The sequence below is a fragment of the Gopherus flavomarginatus genome, chromosome 4 (genome assembly GCF_025201925.1).
Source record: "Gopherus flavomarginatus isolate rGopFla2 chromosome 4, rGopFla2.mat.asm, whole genome shotgun sequence".
NCBI classification, from domain to species: Eukaryota; Metazoa; Chordata; order Testudines; family Testudinidae; genus Gopherus; species Gopherus flavomarginatus.
In genome coordinates, this window is record NC_066620.1 from 60356730 (window position 1) to 60373375 (window position 16646).

At 49.4% G+C, this 16646-nt stretch overlaps 2 protein-coding genes across 2 annotated transcripts in view; both read right to left on the reverse strand.

Annotated features, from left to right (window-relative positions):
• The window catches only part of TOGARAM2 (TOG array regulator of axonemal microtubules 2), a 98533-nt gene extending 97181 nt beyond the window's left edge, over positions 1–1352 (reverse strand). The window contains exon 1 of the mRNA XM_050948449.1: positions 1289–1352. The gene's annotated coding sequence lies outside the window, so the exon portion shown is untranslated. The remainder of the gene's footprint in view (positions 1–1288) is intronic.
• Positions 1353–15423: 14071 nt separating this feature from the next.
• The window catches only part of WDR43 (WD repeat domain 43), a 35132-nt gene continuing 33909 nt past the window's right edge, over positions 15424–16646 (reverse strand). Inside the window, exon 18 of the mRNA XM_050948529.1 lies at positions 15424–16614. Within this exon, the coding sequence (XP_050804486.1) occupies positions 16447–16614 (168 nt within the window). The 3' untranslated portion in view covers positions 15424–16446. The remainder of the gene's footprint in view (positions 16615–16646) is intronic.

The window sequence follows — 16646 nt, forward strand, 5'->3', positions numbered from 1 at the left end:
CCCAACATACTATAAAAACTCCACGACCCACCTGTGTCACAATAACAGGTTTTCTGCATATAAAAGCTGGAACGGGCATTAGAGGGTAGCAAGCAGGGCAATTGCCTGGGCCCCCATGCCATACGGGCCCCTGTGAAGCTACATTGCTCAAGCTTCAGCTTCACCCCTGGGTGAGGGGGCTCAGGGCCCCAGGCTTCAGCCCCATGCGGTGGGGCTTTGGCTTTCTGCCCTGGACCCCAGCGAGTCTAACACCGACCCTGCTTGGCAGCCCCCCTGAAACCTGCTCACAGCCCCTTTGGGCACCCCAGACCCAAGGTTGAGAACCACTGCTGCAGAACGAAGTATCAGGAAGCAGAATTTATGTTCAAAACCATAATAAGGACAGTTTGCCCAAGTAGACAAGAGGTGAACACAACCAGGTCAAAATGAACAGATCTGTGTGAGCAAAATCCTCACTCCAGCGCTCAGGGTAAGCATCAGCTGTGCCATAGAACTCCCATCTCAGCAGAAAACTCCTTCCACAAGCTGCAGCACCTCTGGCTTTCAGCTCCTTACACAGAGAAACCACAGTGTAATGACCTCCTTTAAATGGTTAATAATATTGATAACTAAAGAGAAAATTGTCCACCACCTAAAACAGAATTTAATTGAAATTGAGAATTCTGCCGAAGAGTCACAAGCTGACTTAAAAGGTCTTTCTCCATAGGGATAAAAATCTGTTTTAGGGCCTCCTCAGCAATTTGGTTTCATTAATTCTTTCCAAACCGGCCTCCCCTCACTCCTTGCAGTTCTCTTTTCCAAACTTTTGATGCGTCTCTTTCCGATGCCTTTCAGCCAATGTGTAAAATTCCCCACTGATTCTCTAATTATATTAACTATACATTGCTCTGAAAAACTTGGGTGTCAGACAATTGTACATATGCACGAGTTTGGATGATCACTAAACTTTTTTTTTTTTAACCCCCAAAACGCTGGAAACCCATCAACTGAAACAGCTACTACACATACCAACCAAGTTCATACAGCTTGTATTCAAGAGTTCAATCAAAAGCATTTTGCGTTACAGAAATCACTGAACCAACACATAAATTGAGTAAAACAAGGAACAGCAGAATCCTATCAGTTCCAGCTGATATCATCCATCAGACACATTCACTTTGGGGTAGGAAGGTTTTGGGGGTTTTTTTTTTTAGGTTCTGATAACAAGTAGCTCCACTTCAAGAAAACTTAGGGTGTCATCAGTCCCAGCACTAGACATTTTGCTTGATATGATTTCAATTTCACTTACCTCTATAACATTTTTTAAAAAGTGTCTCAAATGGTCTTGTTCAACTCAGAGTGGGAGGATTTTTAATACACTCATTGATGTGAACATGAAAGATTCTTGTTGATCCCAGTTTCCTACAGCAACTGTTGCCATGGTTATAAATCATTTCTTATTGCCCCGCATGGGTCAGCAGCTGAATATAACGGGTGAGTTTACTATGTGAGAGCGAGCGAGACACACACACACACACACACACACACAAATACTCCTCCAGAAACATGCCATTGGGTGCTGAGGTACTATAGACAACTTTATTACCAAGACTTTGGGAAGTCAGTAAAATAACAAAGGGACAAGTGCTCTCTGCTGTTGATGTTAGTAAACAATTCCTGCTTTCATGAGCGCATGTATTAGGGAAAGACTGAGTGTGCATATTCACACAGGAGCCAGTGTGTAAACACGCGCGCACATTGGAAGTGCAGAGAAAACAAGGACTACGTGTACAGACACATGAAAATACATTGGTCCTATAGGTTTGATCTATCTCCAATTCCTAAGAGCTTTAGAAGACATCACTAAGGCTGCTTGCTGCTTAGCCAAGGCATTTAAAGTGAGCTAGTTAATTCCATCTCCATGATTATGAGCACCATGGAAAGTCTGAGTCTGACCATGACTTCCTTTTCACTCCCAGCTTCCATGACAGTCATGTACACGTGCAAATTTTAGCACTATAGTGAGTAGCACTAAATCACTGTCAATGCAGATGCAGCAATGGGGGCACATGGACCTCTTATTGCACAGAGAGTCAGGCTCTGTACTAAATAGAGGGATTTTTTTGGCTTTGGGAATTCTAGGCGTTGTGGCACGTTTTAGAAAAGGGACCCAAAAGTGGGTGCAACCAGACAAGCTGCTCGAAAGGTGGACCAAAGGATTACACTTTGGACAGCAGCTGAGTCATTAAAACCCATCAGCATGATGACAAGGACAAACTCTGGTGGCTATATGCTGTGTTTCAGAGAGGGGCTGTTTTTCATATTTTCCATTATTTCTGGAACTAACCCACCCTAAATTGAAAGCCACTTTCTCTCTCTGGCTTAAAAACTCTTGATCTTTAAAGTAAGCTGCCACAACCTGAGCACAGGGGTCTGGTATATCTGCTGCAATTACTATTCATTATTTGTATTCTGGTAGTGCCCAGAGGCCCAGGCTTTGAGAATCAGAATCGTACTACATGCTGTATGTACACAGACAGTTCCTGTCCTGGAGAGCTTAAGGTCTATACAGGACCTTGTGATCTATATAATGGTCGGTGAGCCGGCACTAGGCATAAGCAGGCCAAGCAATTGCTTAAGGCCCTAAGCAGCTCAAAGGGGCCCCCTATTTGCTTTTTTATTGTGTTGTGCCCCTCAAAATGGGCTAGCACCACCTCTGAATGGTCGACTACATCATTAACAGAACAGGAGGCTGCCTTCTTCACACTGTTCTGGGTTTATCAACTGTTGCAGGGGATGCACAGACCCCTGAACTCAGGACCTGGCAAGAGGAACTAATTTTCAACTGATTCTACAGCACATTACTACCTTTTTTATAGCACTGAATATTTGTAACATGTTTTGAACAGCTACATTAACCTGCACATTGCCAAGAAGGCAGTTATTGCCCTATTTGGCTGATTGGGATGGTAGGAAGAAATGTCCCTGCCAACACTATTCAATCTGGTTCATACTGGAGAACTGAAGATTCACAACACATCTACTGCATGTTCATTCAAAAAATGCTTAACTGTCACATACAACAATGAAAAAAATCTCCAAGTCAACCGGCTTCTAGGCAGCTTTTGAGCCACTGATCCAGGTCTTCTGCATAGTTTCTCCAAGCTCACATGGGCAAGCTAGAACATTTATCATGAAAGCCTTTCTCTCTGCCCCCTTCCTTCCCGTTGCTACTAGAGAAAAGGGAAACCAACACCACATCGGCTATAGATTAGTCAGTATGCATAACCCAACGCCAACATAGAACTGTGCAGAGACGAGGAGAGAGGTTTTCTCTGACTTCATTTCTTTAATTTACATTTTCCCTGGGATAGTACAGTTTTGTGAAGGCAAAAAAATTGAGATTGCACGCCAGCATCCCCCCAGCCCAGCCTAGAGCTCGGGTGCTGGTGCACACGCCAGACCTCTATTTTTCATATTCAGTTTTCAAACATTTTACTGAAAACAGCAGCAATAATAGGTTTGCTATACTTTTTTTTTTTTTTTTTTTTTTTTTTTTTTTGGAGCTAATGTGTACAGACACTTCTCCCAAATCTTTCCCACTCCACTTCTGCTCTCCCCTTCCCTGACACCCCCATCAGGCATTTTTTTCTCCTTCATCTCTTATCTGCACATGCTCCTAACAATTTCAGATTTTTGTGTTTAATGTTGGATGATTAAGCCCTGAACAGGGAAATTTAAAGGTAAACTGAAAAGCCTTATAAAAAAAATCTCAGCTCTGTCACATCACAGAGTGCAGGGGTGTCTGAGAATGAAACTTCAATACTCCCAGTTATGCTATGTCCTTAGAGCGCGGCAGGACAGCAACAGCAGACTGTAATCAGAGAGAGGCCTGCTTAAGAAGTATTTCCCCAGCAGAGCTTTACAAGGTCAGAAAGCATTTGAAAGGGCTGGCAGCACACAGCAGAAGAAATGACACGCACAGAGATTTGTGTACCTGGCAAAACTAAGCCTAAGCATAGCCATGACAGCCGACATTAATTGCAGAGCCACACTGCCCAACAGCACGCGTCAGCAGCAACGGGGTTAAGCCAGCCTGAAGTTCATTAACTCTCTTCCTATCTTTGTGCCCTCCTAGCCCAGGATGTTTTCATAGAGCAATTTTGACACCTACTGGCCACCTTTGGTACTGACTGTTACAGCATTCAAAGATCATGCAGAGGATGTGGTGCACGCAAAGCTGCATTCATGGGAGAATGAGCACCAGGAGACCCTGGTAGGGAAGAGATTGGGGGGGAATTGAAGGGAGTCCCTGAAAGAGAAGATGATGGGAGGGTGGCACACAAGGAGCTTGTGGAATAGGTGAGCAAAAGTGGAGGGATGCAAGGAACCCCTGGCGTGTGCAGTAAACAACTTACACAAGGTATGAAGTGTCCGACCCTCTAGCAAGCCATCATCTTGGCACTTCTATCAGATACCTGCACAAACTGTCAGCCAAATCCCCCATTCAGATAAGACCTATTTTAGAATTAGCATTTGATCTGATCCCCTTCACACCAAAACAAATTAATATCAGCACTAGGGAGGGAATAGGACTCTAGACACTGCAGCAACAGCAAGTGGGGAGATCCAAGTCAGGTGGATATATTCAGTCTGATATTTCCCCCACCCCTTCACCGGAATGTCATAGCTCCTCCTCCAGGAACAGTTTACAAGTTCACCAGAAAAACAATAGTCTTAGGCCTGGTCTACACTACGCTTTTAAACCGATTTTAGCAGCATTAAACCGATTTAATGGCATACCCATCCACACTACGAGGCCCTTTATATCGATATAAAGGGCTCTTTAAACCAGTTTCTATACTCCTCCCCAATGAGAGGAGTAGCACTAAAATCGGTATTACCATATCGGATTAGGGTTAGTGTGGCCGCAAATAGACGGTATTGGCCTCCGGGCGGTATCCCACAGTGCACCATTGTGACCGCTCTGGACAGCAATCTCAACTCAGATGCAGTGGCCAGGTAAACAGGAAAAGGCCCGCGAACTTTTGAATTACATTTCCTGTTTGCCCAGCGTGGAGCTCTGATCAGCACGGGTGGCGATGCAGTCCCAAATCCAAAAAGAGCTCCAGCATGGACCGTACGGGAGATACTGGATCTGATCGCTGTATGGGGAGACAAATCTGTTCTATCAGAGCTCCGTTACAGAAGACGAAATGCCAAAGCGTTTGAAAAAATCTACAGGCTACACAGTGCTGCGTGACAAGCGTAACGGAAAGCCAAAGAATCAAATGGATGCTCATGGAGGGAGGGAGGGGGTACTGAGGACTCCAGCTATCCCACAGTCCACAGCAGTCTCCAAAAGGTGTTTGCATTCTTGGCTGAGCTCCCAGTGCCTGTAGGTTCAAATACATTGTCCGGCGTGGTTCAGGGAATAGCTCGTCAATTTACTCCCTCCCCCCACCACATGAAAGAAAAGGGAAAAATCGTTTCTTGACTTTTTTCAATGTCACCCTATGTCTACTGAATGCTGCTGGTAGACGTGACGCTGCGGCAGTGAAGAACAGTATCCGCTCCTCTCCCCTTCCCGGTGGCAGATAGTACAATATGACTGCTATCTGTCGTCACCATCAGCCCGTGAGTGCTCCTGGTTGGCCTCAGGTGACGCTGGCCAGGGGCGCCTGGGTGAAAATAGGAATGATTCCTGGTCATTCCCAGTAGATGGTACAGAACGGCTGGTAACCGTCCTCATCATAGCAACTGGGGGCTGAGCTCCATCAGCCCCTTCCCTTTCCTGTGTAAAGAAAAGATTCTGTCCTGCCTGGACTATCATACCAGCGGGATGCTGGGCTCCTCTCCCCCACATGGCTTAATGTCCTGCCTGGACTATCATAAAATGAGGGGGAGGCAGCCTCCCGCTGCTATCTCACTAACAAGTCAAAGATGGTTACTCACCTTTGTAACTGTTGTTCTTCGAGATGTGTTGCTCATATCCATTCCAGTTAGGTGTGCGCGCCGCGCGTGCACGCCTGCCGGAAACCTTTTACCCTAACAACTCCAGTGGGCTGGCAGGTCGCCCCCTAGAGTGGCGCTGCCATGGCGCTTGATATATACCCCTGCTGGCCCGCCCGCTCCTCAGTTCCTTCTTGCCGGCTACTCCGACAGTGGGCAAGGAGGGCGGGTGTGGAATGGATATGAGCAACACATCTCGAAGAACAACAGTTACAAAGGTGAGTAACCGTCTTTTCTTCCTCGAGTGATTGCTCATATCCATTCCAGTTAGGTGAATCCCAAGCCTTACCTAGGCGGTGGGGTCGGAGTGAGAAGTCGCGGCATGGAGCACTGCTGAGCCGAAGGCCGCGTCATCTCTGGACTGCTGGACCAGGGCGTAATGGGAAGCAAAAGTGTGGACCGATGACCAGGTCGCCGCCCTACAGATCTCTTGGATCGGCACTCGGGCAAGGAAAGCCAGTGATGACGCCTGCGCCCTGGTAGAGTGTGCAGTTACACGGCCCGTAGGGATGTGAGCCAAGTCATAACAGGTCCTGATACAGGACGTTACCCACGAGGATATCCTCTGCGAGGAAATAGGAAGGCCCTTGACACGGTCCGCTATCGCCACGAAGAGTTGGGGGGACTTGCGGAACGGTTTGGTCCTCTCCACATAAAACGCTAGTGCCCGACGGACATCCAGCGAGTGGAGTTGTTGCTCCCTGTGGGACGAATGGGGCTTTGGGAAAAAGACGGGAAGGAGGATCTCCTGGTTAATGTGAAAGGCTGAGACCACCTTAGGGAGAAAGGCAGGGGGCGGTCTCAGCTGCACTTTGTCCTTATGGAAGACCGTATACGGGGGGTCTACTGTGAGGGCCCGGAGTTCCGACACCCATCTAGCTGAGGTGATGGCCACTAGAAAGGCGGTCTTCCAGGAGGTAGAGCAGGGAGCAAGTCGCTAACGGCTCAAATGGAGGGCCCATGAGCCGAGCCAGAACGAGGTTGATATCCCATGAAGGGGCAGGGGGACGGACCTGTGGGTAGAGACGTTCCAGCCCCTTCAGGAATCTTGCCACCATAGGGTGGGAGAAGACAGAACGGCCATCTCCTCCCGGATGAAAGGTGGAGATGGCCGCTAGGTGAACCCGAAGGGATGGAATCGCCAGACCCTGGACCTTGAGGGACCAGATGTAGTTCAGAATATTGGCGATGGAAACCTCCATAGGGAGAAAACCCTTCTCCGAGCACCAGCAGAAAAAATGCTTCTACTTGGCTGAATACGTAGCTCTAGTGGAAGGCTTCCTACTGCCCAGGAGAACCTCTCGAACCGGGGTAGAGCAGCGTAACTCGGAGCTGGTCAGCCACGCAGGAGCCACGCCGTGAGATGCAGAGACTGAAGGTCCGGGTGACAGAGTCTGCCATGGTCCTGGGTGATCAGATCCAGGTGAAGGGACAGGGGAACTGGGTTGGTTATTGAGAGGTCCAGCAACATGGGGTACCAATGTTGCCTGGGCCACGCTGGGGCTATCAGAATCACGCGAGCCCTGTCCCTGCGCACCTTGAGGACGACCTTGTGGACCAGTGGAAACGGAGGGAATGCATAAAACAGATGGGTCGCCCATGGGATAAAGAAGGCGTCCGCTAATGACCCGGGCTCCCGACCCTGAAAGGAGCAGAATGCCTGGCATTTCCTGTTCTCCCTGGACGCGAAGAGGTCCATCCGGGGACGACCCCACCTCTGGAAGAGTGAGAGGGCGACGTCCGGGCGAAGGGACCACTCGTGTGAGCGGAAGGATCTGCTCAGGCAATCCGCCAGTGTGTTTCATATTCCAGGTAGGTAGGAGGCCGTGAGGTGAATGGCATGGGCTATACAAAATTCCCAAAGCCACGTCGCCTCCTGACATAGGGGAGAGGATCTGGTGCCGCCCTGCTTGTTGATATAGTACATGGTCGTCGTGTTGTCGGTGAACACCGCGACACAATGACCTTGAAGGTGATGGACGAACGCTTGACAAGCAAGACGGACCGCTCTCAACTGCCGTATGTTGATATGGAGGTCCAGTTCCTGGGGGGACCACAGGCCCTGAGTCCTCAGGGTTCAGCTGTGCGCCCCCCCGCCCAGATCTGAGGCGTCCGTCGTCAGGGATGCCGAGGGTTGGGGCGGATGGAACGGGAGCCCTGCACACACGACAGACTGGTCTAGCCACCACCGGAGGGAGTCCAGTACCCCCTGGGGGATGGTGACAACTGTGTCTAACGAATGTCTGGCCGGCCGGTACTGCGCGATGAGCCAAGATTGGAGAGGCCTCATGCGGAGTTGAGCATACGCTGTCACGAACGTACAGGCCGCCATATGGCCCAGGAGGGTCAGACATGTTCTTATGGAGGTCAGGGGGGCCGCCTGCAAGCGCAGAATGATGGCCGATAGCGACTGGAACCTGGGCAATGGTAGCAAGGCCCTGGCCAAGGTGGAATCCAGAACGGCCCCGATCAACTCTATCCTCTGCATGGGGAGCAGAGTGGACTTGTCCACATTGACAATGAGGCCTAGGGCAGCAAAGAGGTTGCTGATCCTGCGGACGTGGTCGCGGACCTGCAGCTCTGACGTGCCTCGGACCAACCAGTCATCGAGGTAGGGGAACACGTGAATGTGGCTGCGCCGAAGATGTGCGACAACGACTGCCATGCATTTCGTGAATACCCTCGGGGCCGTAGAAAGGCCAAATGGGAGGACCGCAAATTGATAATGCTTGCGGTCGACCACGAAGCGAAGGAAACGCCTGTGCTGTGGAAATATGGCAATATGAAAGTAAGCGTCCTGCACGTCGAGGGCGGCGTACCAGTCTCCAGGATCCAGCGATGGGATGATGTCCCCAGGGATACCATGCAGAACTTCAACTTCACCATATGCTTGTTGAGTTCTCGCAGGTCGAGGATAGGCCTGAGGCCTCCCTTGGCCTTGGGGATCAGAAAGTAACAGGAATAAAACCCCTTGCCCTTCTCGCTCTCTGGAACCTCCTCTATGGCTGCTTTGTCGAGGAGCGTCTGTACCTCCTGACGGAGGAACTGCTCGTGAGAGGGGTCCGTGAAGAGGGACGAGGGTGGGGGGTGGGGGCGATGAAAACTGCAGGCGGTAACCGGCCTGTACAGTGCATAAGACCCAGCGGTCTGATGTTATTCGGGTCCACGCCTGGAGGAAAAACGAAAGACAGTTGGAAAACTGTGGGGAAGGATCCGAAGGGGAAACTGGTACTGCGCCCTCGGGCGCACCTTCAAAATGAAGGCTTGGGTCCGGGTGGGGCCTTGGAGGAGCCTTGGTTCTGCCCCCCTTGGCCACCGGACTGTCTGCGCCTACTGTTCCTGCCCCAGCACCTATTAAGGTCCTGCCGTGGGCGGAACTGGGGATACGGCCGGCGTTGTTGCTGCTGGTTCTGCGGCCGGAAGGGTCTGTGCTGCGTCATGGGCGCATGCATCCCCAAAGAGCGCATGATGACGCGATTGTCTTTTAGGCTCTTTAGCCTGGGGTCTGTTTTGTCTGAAAACAGGCCCTGGCCTTCGAAGGGGAGGTCCTGGATGGTATACTGGAGCTCCGGTGGAAGGCCAGAGACCTGAAGCCAGGATATGCGGCGCATCGTAAGCCCTGAGGCAAGGGTCGGAGTGGCCGAGTCTGCAGCGTCCAATGAGGCCTGCAGCAAGGTCCTTGCGACCTTCTTGCCCTCATCAAGAATCGCCGCAAATTCTTGACGTGCCTCCTGCGGCAACAGCTCCTTAAACTTGTCCGCCGCTACCCAGGAGTTAAAAGAGTAGCGGCTAAGGAGGGTCTGTTGGTTGGAGACCCTGAGCTGTAGCGCCCCCGCCGAATAGACTTTACGGCCTAGGAGGTCCATCCGCCTCGCCTCCTTAGATTTGGGCGCTGGGGCCTCTTGTCCATGGCGCTCCCTCTTGTTCACCGACTGTACCACGAGGGAGCATGGTGTCGGGTGGACATGCAGGAATTCAAAGCCCTTAGAAGGGGCCATGTACTTTCTCTCCACGCCTCGTGCGGTAGGAGGGATGGAGGCCGGTGACTGCCAGATAGTGGTGGCGTTGGCCTGAATAGTCCTAATGAAAGGCAGGACAACTCTGGTGGGAGCATCTGCGGAGAGGATGCTGACCACCGGATCCTCGATCTCAGCGACCTCCTCCACTTGTAAATTTAAGTTTTGCACCATGCGCCTGAAGAGGTCCTGATGTGCCCTGAGGTCGAGAGGGGGAGGGCTGGAGGACGAGGTGCCTGCCACTGCCTCGTCAGGGGAAGATGACGAGGATACCGTTGGCAGCAGAGCGTCCACAAGGGGTTCCGTCTGGACCCGGCCCTCCGGCTCTGGAGGGAGCTCTGGGTCCCGGTGGCTGGACCTGTCCTCGCCTTCTGGAGAGGGAGGGGGGCGAGACAGAGTTGACTCTGGTGGTCTTCGGTCCGCCGCAGGCCGGGGAGAAGTATGTTGCGGACCTTGGGCTTGATGGTACGCCCAGGGAGTCCAAAACCCCCACTGCTGTGGTCCTTGGTCTTGAGGCAGAGTGTCCTGGAAGAGGGCCGCGTGTCTGTCCGGGCCCAGCGTATAAACGCTGTCCGCCTGAGAGGAGACCGATGGCTGCCTCGAAGGCCATGGAGGTGCCGAACTCGGCTGATAGGCCTCCCTCAGTCCCGACGACGACGATCCTCTCGGTGCCGAGGATCGGTACCGGGAGCCATACCGGTGCCGGGACCGGGACCGGTCTAGTACTCGGTGCCGGGATCCGGACCGGGACCTGCCTCCAGCTCGGTGCCAGGATCGGGACCGCGATCTACGTCCGATGCAGTGCCGGGATGGCGCTGGGGACCGGGACCTACCACCGACGCGGTGCCGGGAGGTCGACCGGGGAGTTGATTGCCGACGCGAATGGCTCCTAGAGTCCCAGTATGGAGAAGAGCCAGACCGGGACCGTACCGACGTCGACCTGCGCCGCGAGTGCGACCGGTGCCACCTAGGAGAGTGGTGCCCGGACTGCGAGCGGTGCAGAGAGCGTGAGCGTCCACGTCGTCGGGGCCTCGAAGGCAATCGATGCCTGGATTCCAGAGACGGCACTCTCAACGTCGGCTTGCCTCTGGAGATGACCCACACTGGGGGTACCGGGGGTTGAGGCTGGGATGGCTCAGTCAGAGCTATCAAGTCCCGCGCCGAAGCGAAGGTCTCCGGCGTGGACGGGACTAATGGCTCGACCCCAGATCTTAAGGGGGAGCTAGGAGGGGCCGGACTCGACAGACCTTCCGGGCCCGGAGTCCACGGCAACCCTGCAGGCGGTGCCGCGGCAGAGGTAGGTGCCGGGCGCTCCACTCGAGCCTGCCGAGATGATGTCGCAGACGTCGAGGGTCTTTGATAGGATCCCGGTGCCGGGGATGGGCGGTGCCGGCGTGTCTTTCTGGTGCCGGCGCGGTCCAGTGCCGGTGTAGAGGTGGTCGGCTGCACTGACAGTACCGGATTCAGTGCTGCTTCCATCAAGAGAGTCCGCAGTCTTTGATCTCTCTCTTTCTTTGTTCGAGGCTTAAAGGCCTTGCAGATGCGACACTTCTCGGCGATATGCAATTCCCCGAGGCACTTCAGGAACGCGTCATGGGGATCGCTAGTTGGCATCGGCCTCTTGCAGGCCGAGCACTGCTTGAAGCCCGGCGAACCAGGCATGGGCCCGGTGCCAGGCGCAGGGAAGGGCAACGGCCCAACCCGCGAACAAGTTCTATAAACTATATATAACAACTACTAATTACTATACAACTCTAACTGTATTATTAAACTATTTACAACTACAACTATTGACAGTAACGAAGGAGAGCTAGGGACGTGGAGGACAGCAAGTCGCACTCCACAGTTCCAGCAACCGACACGGCGGTAAGAAGGAACTGAGGAGCGGGCGGGCCGTCAGGGGTATATATCAAGCGCCATGGCGGCGCCACTCTAGGGGGCGACCTGCCGGCCCACTGGAGTTGCTAGGGTAAAATGTTTCCGGCAGACGTGCACGCACAGCGCGCACACCTAACTGGAATGGATATGAGCAATCACTCGAAGAAGAACTGTTCCTTATTCCTGCATTCTTTATAACTTCATGACACAAATGGGGGGGACACTGCCACGGAAGCCCAGGAAGGTTGGGGGAGAAGGGAAGCAACGGGTGGGGTTGTTGCAGGGGTACCCCCGTGAATGGCATGCAGCTTATTATTTTTGCGGGATCTGACACAGAGCAGCTGTGCTCTCTGATACACTTGTTCTCTAGTACACTTATCCCATATTCTAGGCAAGACTGACTATTTTTAGAAACCATAAACGAGGGACTGACTTGGAGAGTCATTCCCAGTTTTGCCTTTGCGCCCTCGGCAGACCTCAGCCAGGGGCACCCATGATAGCAGCAGACAGTACAGAACGACAGATAACCGTCATCTTACTGCCAATTTACAATGGCAGCAGACGGAACAGAACGACTGATAACCGTCTCTGCTATCATGCAAAAGCAAACGAATGCTGCTGTGTAGTGCTGCATTAAAGCCTCTGTTAGCGGCATCCAGTATGCATACGGTGACAGTCAAAAAAAAAGCTGAAGGGGCTCCCATGGTTGCTGTGCTATGGCGTCTGCCAGGGCAATCCAGGGAAAAAGGGCGCGAAATGATTGTCTGCCGTTGTTTTCCCGGAGGAAGGAATGACTGCTGACATTTACCCAGAACCACTAGCGACAATGATTTTTGCCCCATCAGGTACTGGGATCTCAACCCATAATTCCAAGGGGCGGGGGAGACTGCGGGAACTATGGGATAGCTACAGGATAGCTACAGAATAGCTACCCACAGTGCAATGCTCCAGAAATCGACGCTAGCCTCGGACCATGGACGCACACCGCCGAATTAATGTGCTTAGTGTGGCCGTGTGCACTCGACTTTATACAATCTGTTTTACAAAACCGGTTTATGTAAAATCGGAATAATCCCGTAGTGTAGACATACCCTTAGGCTTTTGAAGCAGATACAAATAGTGACTTTTGTAAAACTAGCTACTCTTTGTTCTGGATGCCAGGTGGGTCATGCTGAAAGAGTACCTTTTCACATTTGAAATCAAAACCAGGTGCAGGCTCTATGATTTTTGCTGCTGAAGTCAGTAATCCCAAATACAAGTTAGGTGACCCTTGCATTCTGAAAGTCAGGCTATTCTGGGGCAGTCACTTAAAACCACTTTGTGCACCTCAGTTTCCTCAGTTTTTTATGGTGGATAGTACAACCTGTCAGGATATGAGGCTTAATTAATGTTTGCAACGCACTGAGATCCTCAAATGGTGGATGTTCGAGAAATGCAAAGTATTAGTTCTGTGTGTTTCAGGAAAGCTTGGAACCATAGGCCAGGTCTACACTAGAAAGTGTTTTGTTTTGATTTGGTTTTTTTTTTTTGCCAGCATAGATATGTCAGTTAAGGATGTGATTTTTTAGGACACAGGTTGGTCCATAATAGCCAAATCTGGAGATTTTCTGGGAAGGCTGCCAAAAGACATCTTTAACCGGGTCTCTGAAGAATACTCAGGGTGCACTTCCTAGAGGCTGAAGTGGGTAGATGGATGGGTGGCGGAATCCCTGCAGAACTGATTTAAATGCTGTTGAGGTTTAATTGAATTATATTTATTGTATGATTAATTATGTAAGGTGTTTATTTTTATATCTAAGTAAATAGCTATAGCAATTAAGCTCTCTAGTGTTGATGGTTGTACTGGCATAAAAGTGTTTTGGCAATATAGCTTATTTTGTTCCCTGAACCAGTATAATCTACACTGCCAAAACCAACACACTTGTGTCTTTATAACTGTCTTTACACTAGAGGGTTTGCCGGCATAGGTATAGCAGTTAATCTTTTCTAGTGTAGACCAGGCCTTAGTTTTACAGTTGTTTACAGCAGTGGTTCTCAACCTTTTCCATACCAGAAACCGTTTTTCTGTTCAGGACCTTCCTATCTAGAAATGAATGGTCATCCCTCTGGATCTGTCCCCCGCCCACAGGTTGAGAATCTACGATTTACAGCCTTTGTTTCTAGCTGTGGCAGATCACAAGGTATTAGCCCTTGAACTATTTGGACAAGCAATTTTTTTTGGCACTCATCCAAAAATTATAGCAGCAGACAAGCATTTTCCTATCCCTGTATCAAACTCAGGACTCTCACAGGGAGTCCCTAAAGCTACACAAGCAAGAGCAAAACCAGCGACAGATATATCACAATGCAGGGAAACCAATTACATGCAATCCAACTTTGCAAAGTTTAAATATGAGGTACCAGTGAAGGCACCCAGCCAATGAACTCAAGAGTGAATTCCTATCACATCCATGTCATAGGTCCAATCTGGGACATAACAGTACATCTCAGGAAAATTACCTTTCCTGTAAGTTATGGGAGCACATTCAGTTCCTAAGAGCCTGGATGGGTTCATGCATTCAGAATCTCATATTACACAAAGAGCATAAATCAGATACGATCACTGAGCCAGTCAAGTTTCTCAGTTGGCAGAACATCATCACCTGAGTTACTGCCAACACCACAAACAGCAGCCATAATGAAATTGTCCCACTATTGCAGGTAGGAAAGGAAGGAAGGAAGGAAGGAAGGGAGAGACTTCACATTTCATTTTAAATTTCATTTCATTTCAAACTATGGGCAGTTTTCATGTAGTAAGCATGCACCACTCTTGGAAGTGTCTTCTCATAAGCATTCCGCTACCTTTTTGCTTTAAATACAAACTGCTCATTCAATGTAACATATGAAGAAAAGCTAACAGTAAAAGTGCCATTGTGCTCTGAAAAGGGACTGGATTTTCTGACTTTGGATTTGCCAACATTCAAAAGTTGCAATGGTTTCACTAAAATCTGTTTTAAATTAATTTAAACTGGTACAGGCCTCTCCATGGGAACACACATTGGTTAACAATGGTCATATCAATTTAGCTTAGTTTGGTAACAGTGTGTGCGGGCAATGTCTCGGGCTTCTGTATTTACCTTCTCTCCATGGCACAGGTATAATGTGCACCTAGTTTACGCTACCAGGGAGATTTTTTTTCCAATTGACAACACTTTGAAACCTCACTTAGGATTGGGAAAAACCAAGCCATGCTTCTCCTGCCTTCCAACTTCACCTATAAGATTTTGAAGTGAACTTGGCAGATGACGCCATGCAGAACACGAGACAATCCAACTTGCTCTCCCTCAGAGCACCTGGAAGCCAAATGTAGTGAATGCTTGTTTGTGTCACTGAAGCCGGCAGATACAGGTAAAGACATCAGGAGCTGAGAATCTGAGTTACCACTGGATGTGCTTCAAGCCCAGAACATGGTCAGCATTTTCCCTGAGATACCTGCTTATGAGATAATTCCCTCAAGCACACCACCTCTTCTATCCCCACATACATTACAGAACAAGTATTTGGTAAAGGAGATGTATATTTATTCACTTTACAAAGAGGGCAGTATTTAGTTGCAACAGCTCCATTTATAGACAAATATACTGTACATTATACTGGTGAATGGCTCAAACCTTTACCGTTTCTTGCTCTTAAAAATGTGTTTATGCCACGTCAGCTTCCATTACCTTAGCAAATAGCAATCCTTGTTCTGCCACTGAGAGATTAAAAATCAGTAATAAACGTATACACTTTGCGTTACATATTCACAAGCAATCACCCTCCCTCTCCCCTAATTTTTTTCCATTCCCCCTCCCCCTCAAGATGAAGTCTCTTCCCGGGTCAGCATTAAACTTATATACAGGATCAATTAAAACAAATTAGAAACCACTGATAGTTCTAATGTCCTTCTGAAGCACAAAAAAAGCTATAGATTTATACATACATATAAAAGTCAAGTCCAATTTTGTTTAAAAAAGAAAAAAGCTGTTTGAAAGCAGGTTGGCATTCAGACATTGCCAAGGCATGGGTAAACCTATGAGGAGAAAATGAAGAAATTCAATAGTGAATTTAAATATTACAAAAATATTTATTTTTATTTTATTTTATTTTGAAAAAATGCAGCAGGATGCCCACTTGCTATCGCTAACTGAAGCGACAAGAGAAGGTACAGTCTGATCTTTGATCTGTTATATTTTAAACACATTCAATGTAAAGCTGCAACAAGTTAACCACACAAATGGCGGTGGCAGGTTTATTTCACTTGAATACAAATATGCTTGTCCATGAAATGGGCGTAATCTGACCATGAGATGGCAGAAATGTTATATATAAGCTCAGGGATATGGGACAAGAGAAGTCTGGCATGGTTAAACATTCTGGATTCAGGAATGCACAGTGCCCAGAAGAGCCTCTGCACATGGGGAGTGCAGACTCATGCCTGGCTATGTGACTACAGCTACTTTCAGCAAGGTGATCCAGAATTTTAGAGTTCTGGCAGCCCACTTCTTTTAATAGGTGTTTCGTTTTTGTTTAAAACTATCTGTTATTCTTCTTCACTTTCATTTTCTGGGTCCAAATCAGATTCCCCGTTGATTTCTTTTTCAACAGCCATTTCTTGTTCATCGGATTGCTCCCCTTTTTCTTCATCGGCTTGCTCCCCTCTCTCTTCATCAGATTGCTCCCCTTTCTCTTCATCTTCATCCCAGTTCTCCTGGAACAAAAAAAACAAAAAACCAGAAACAG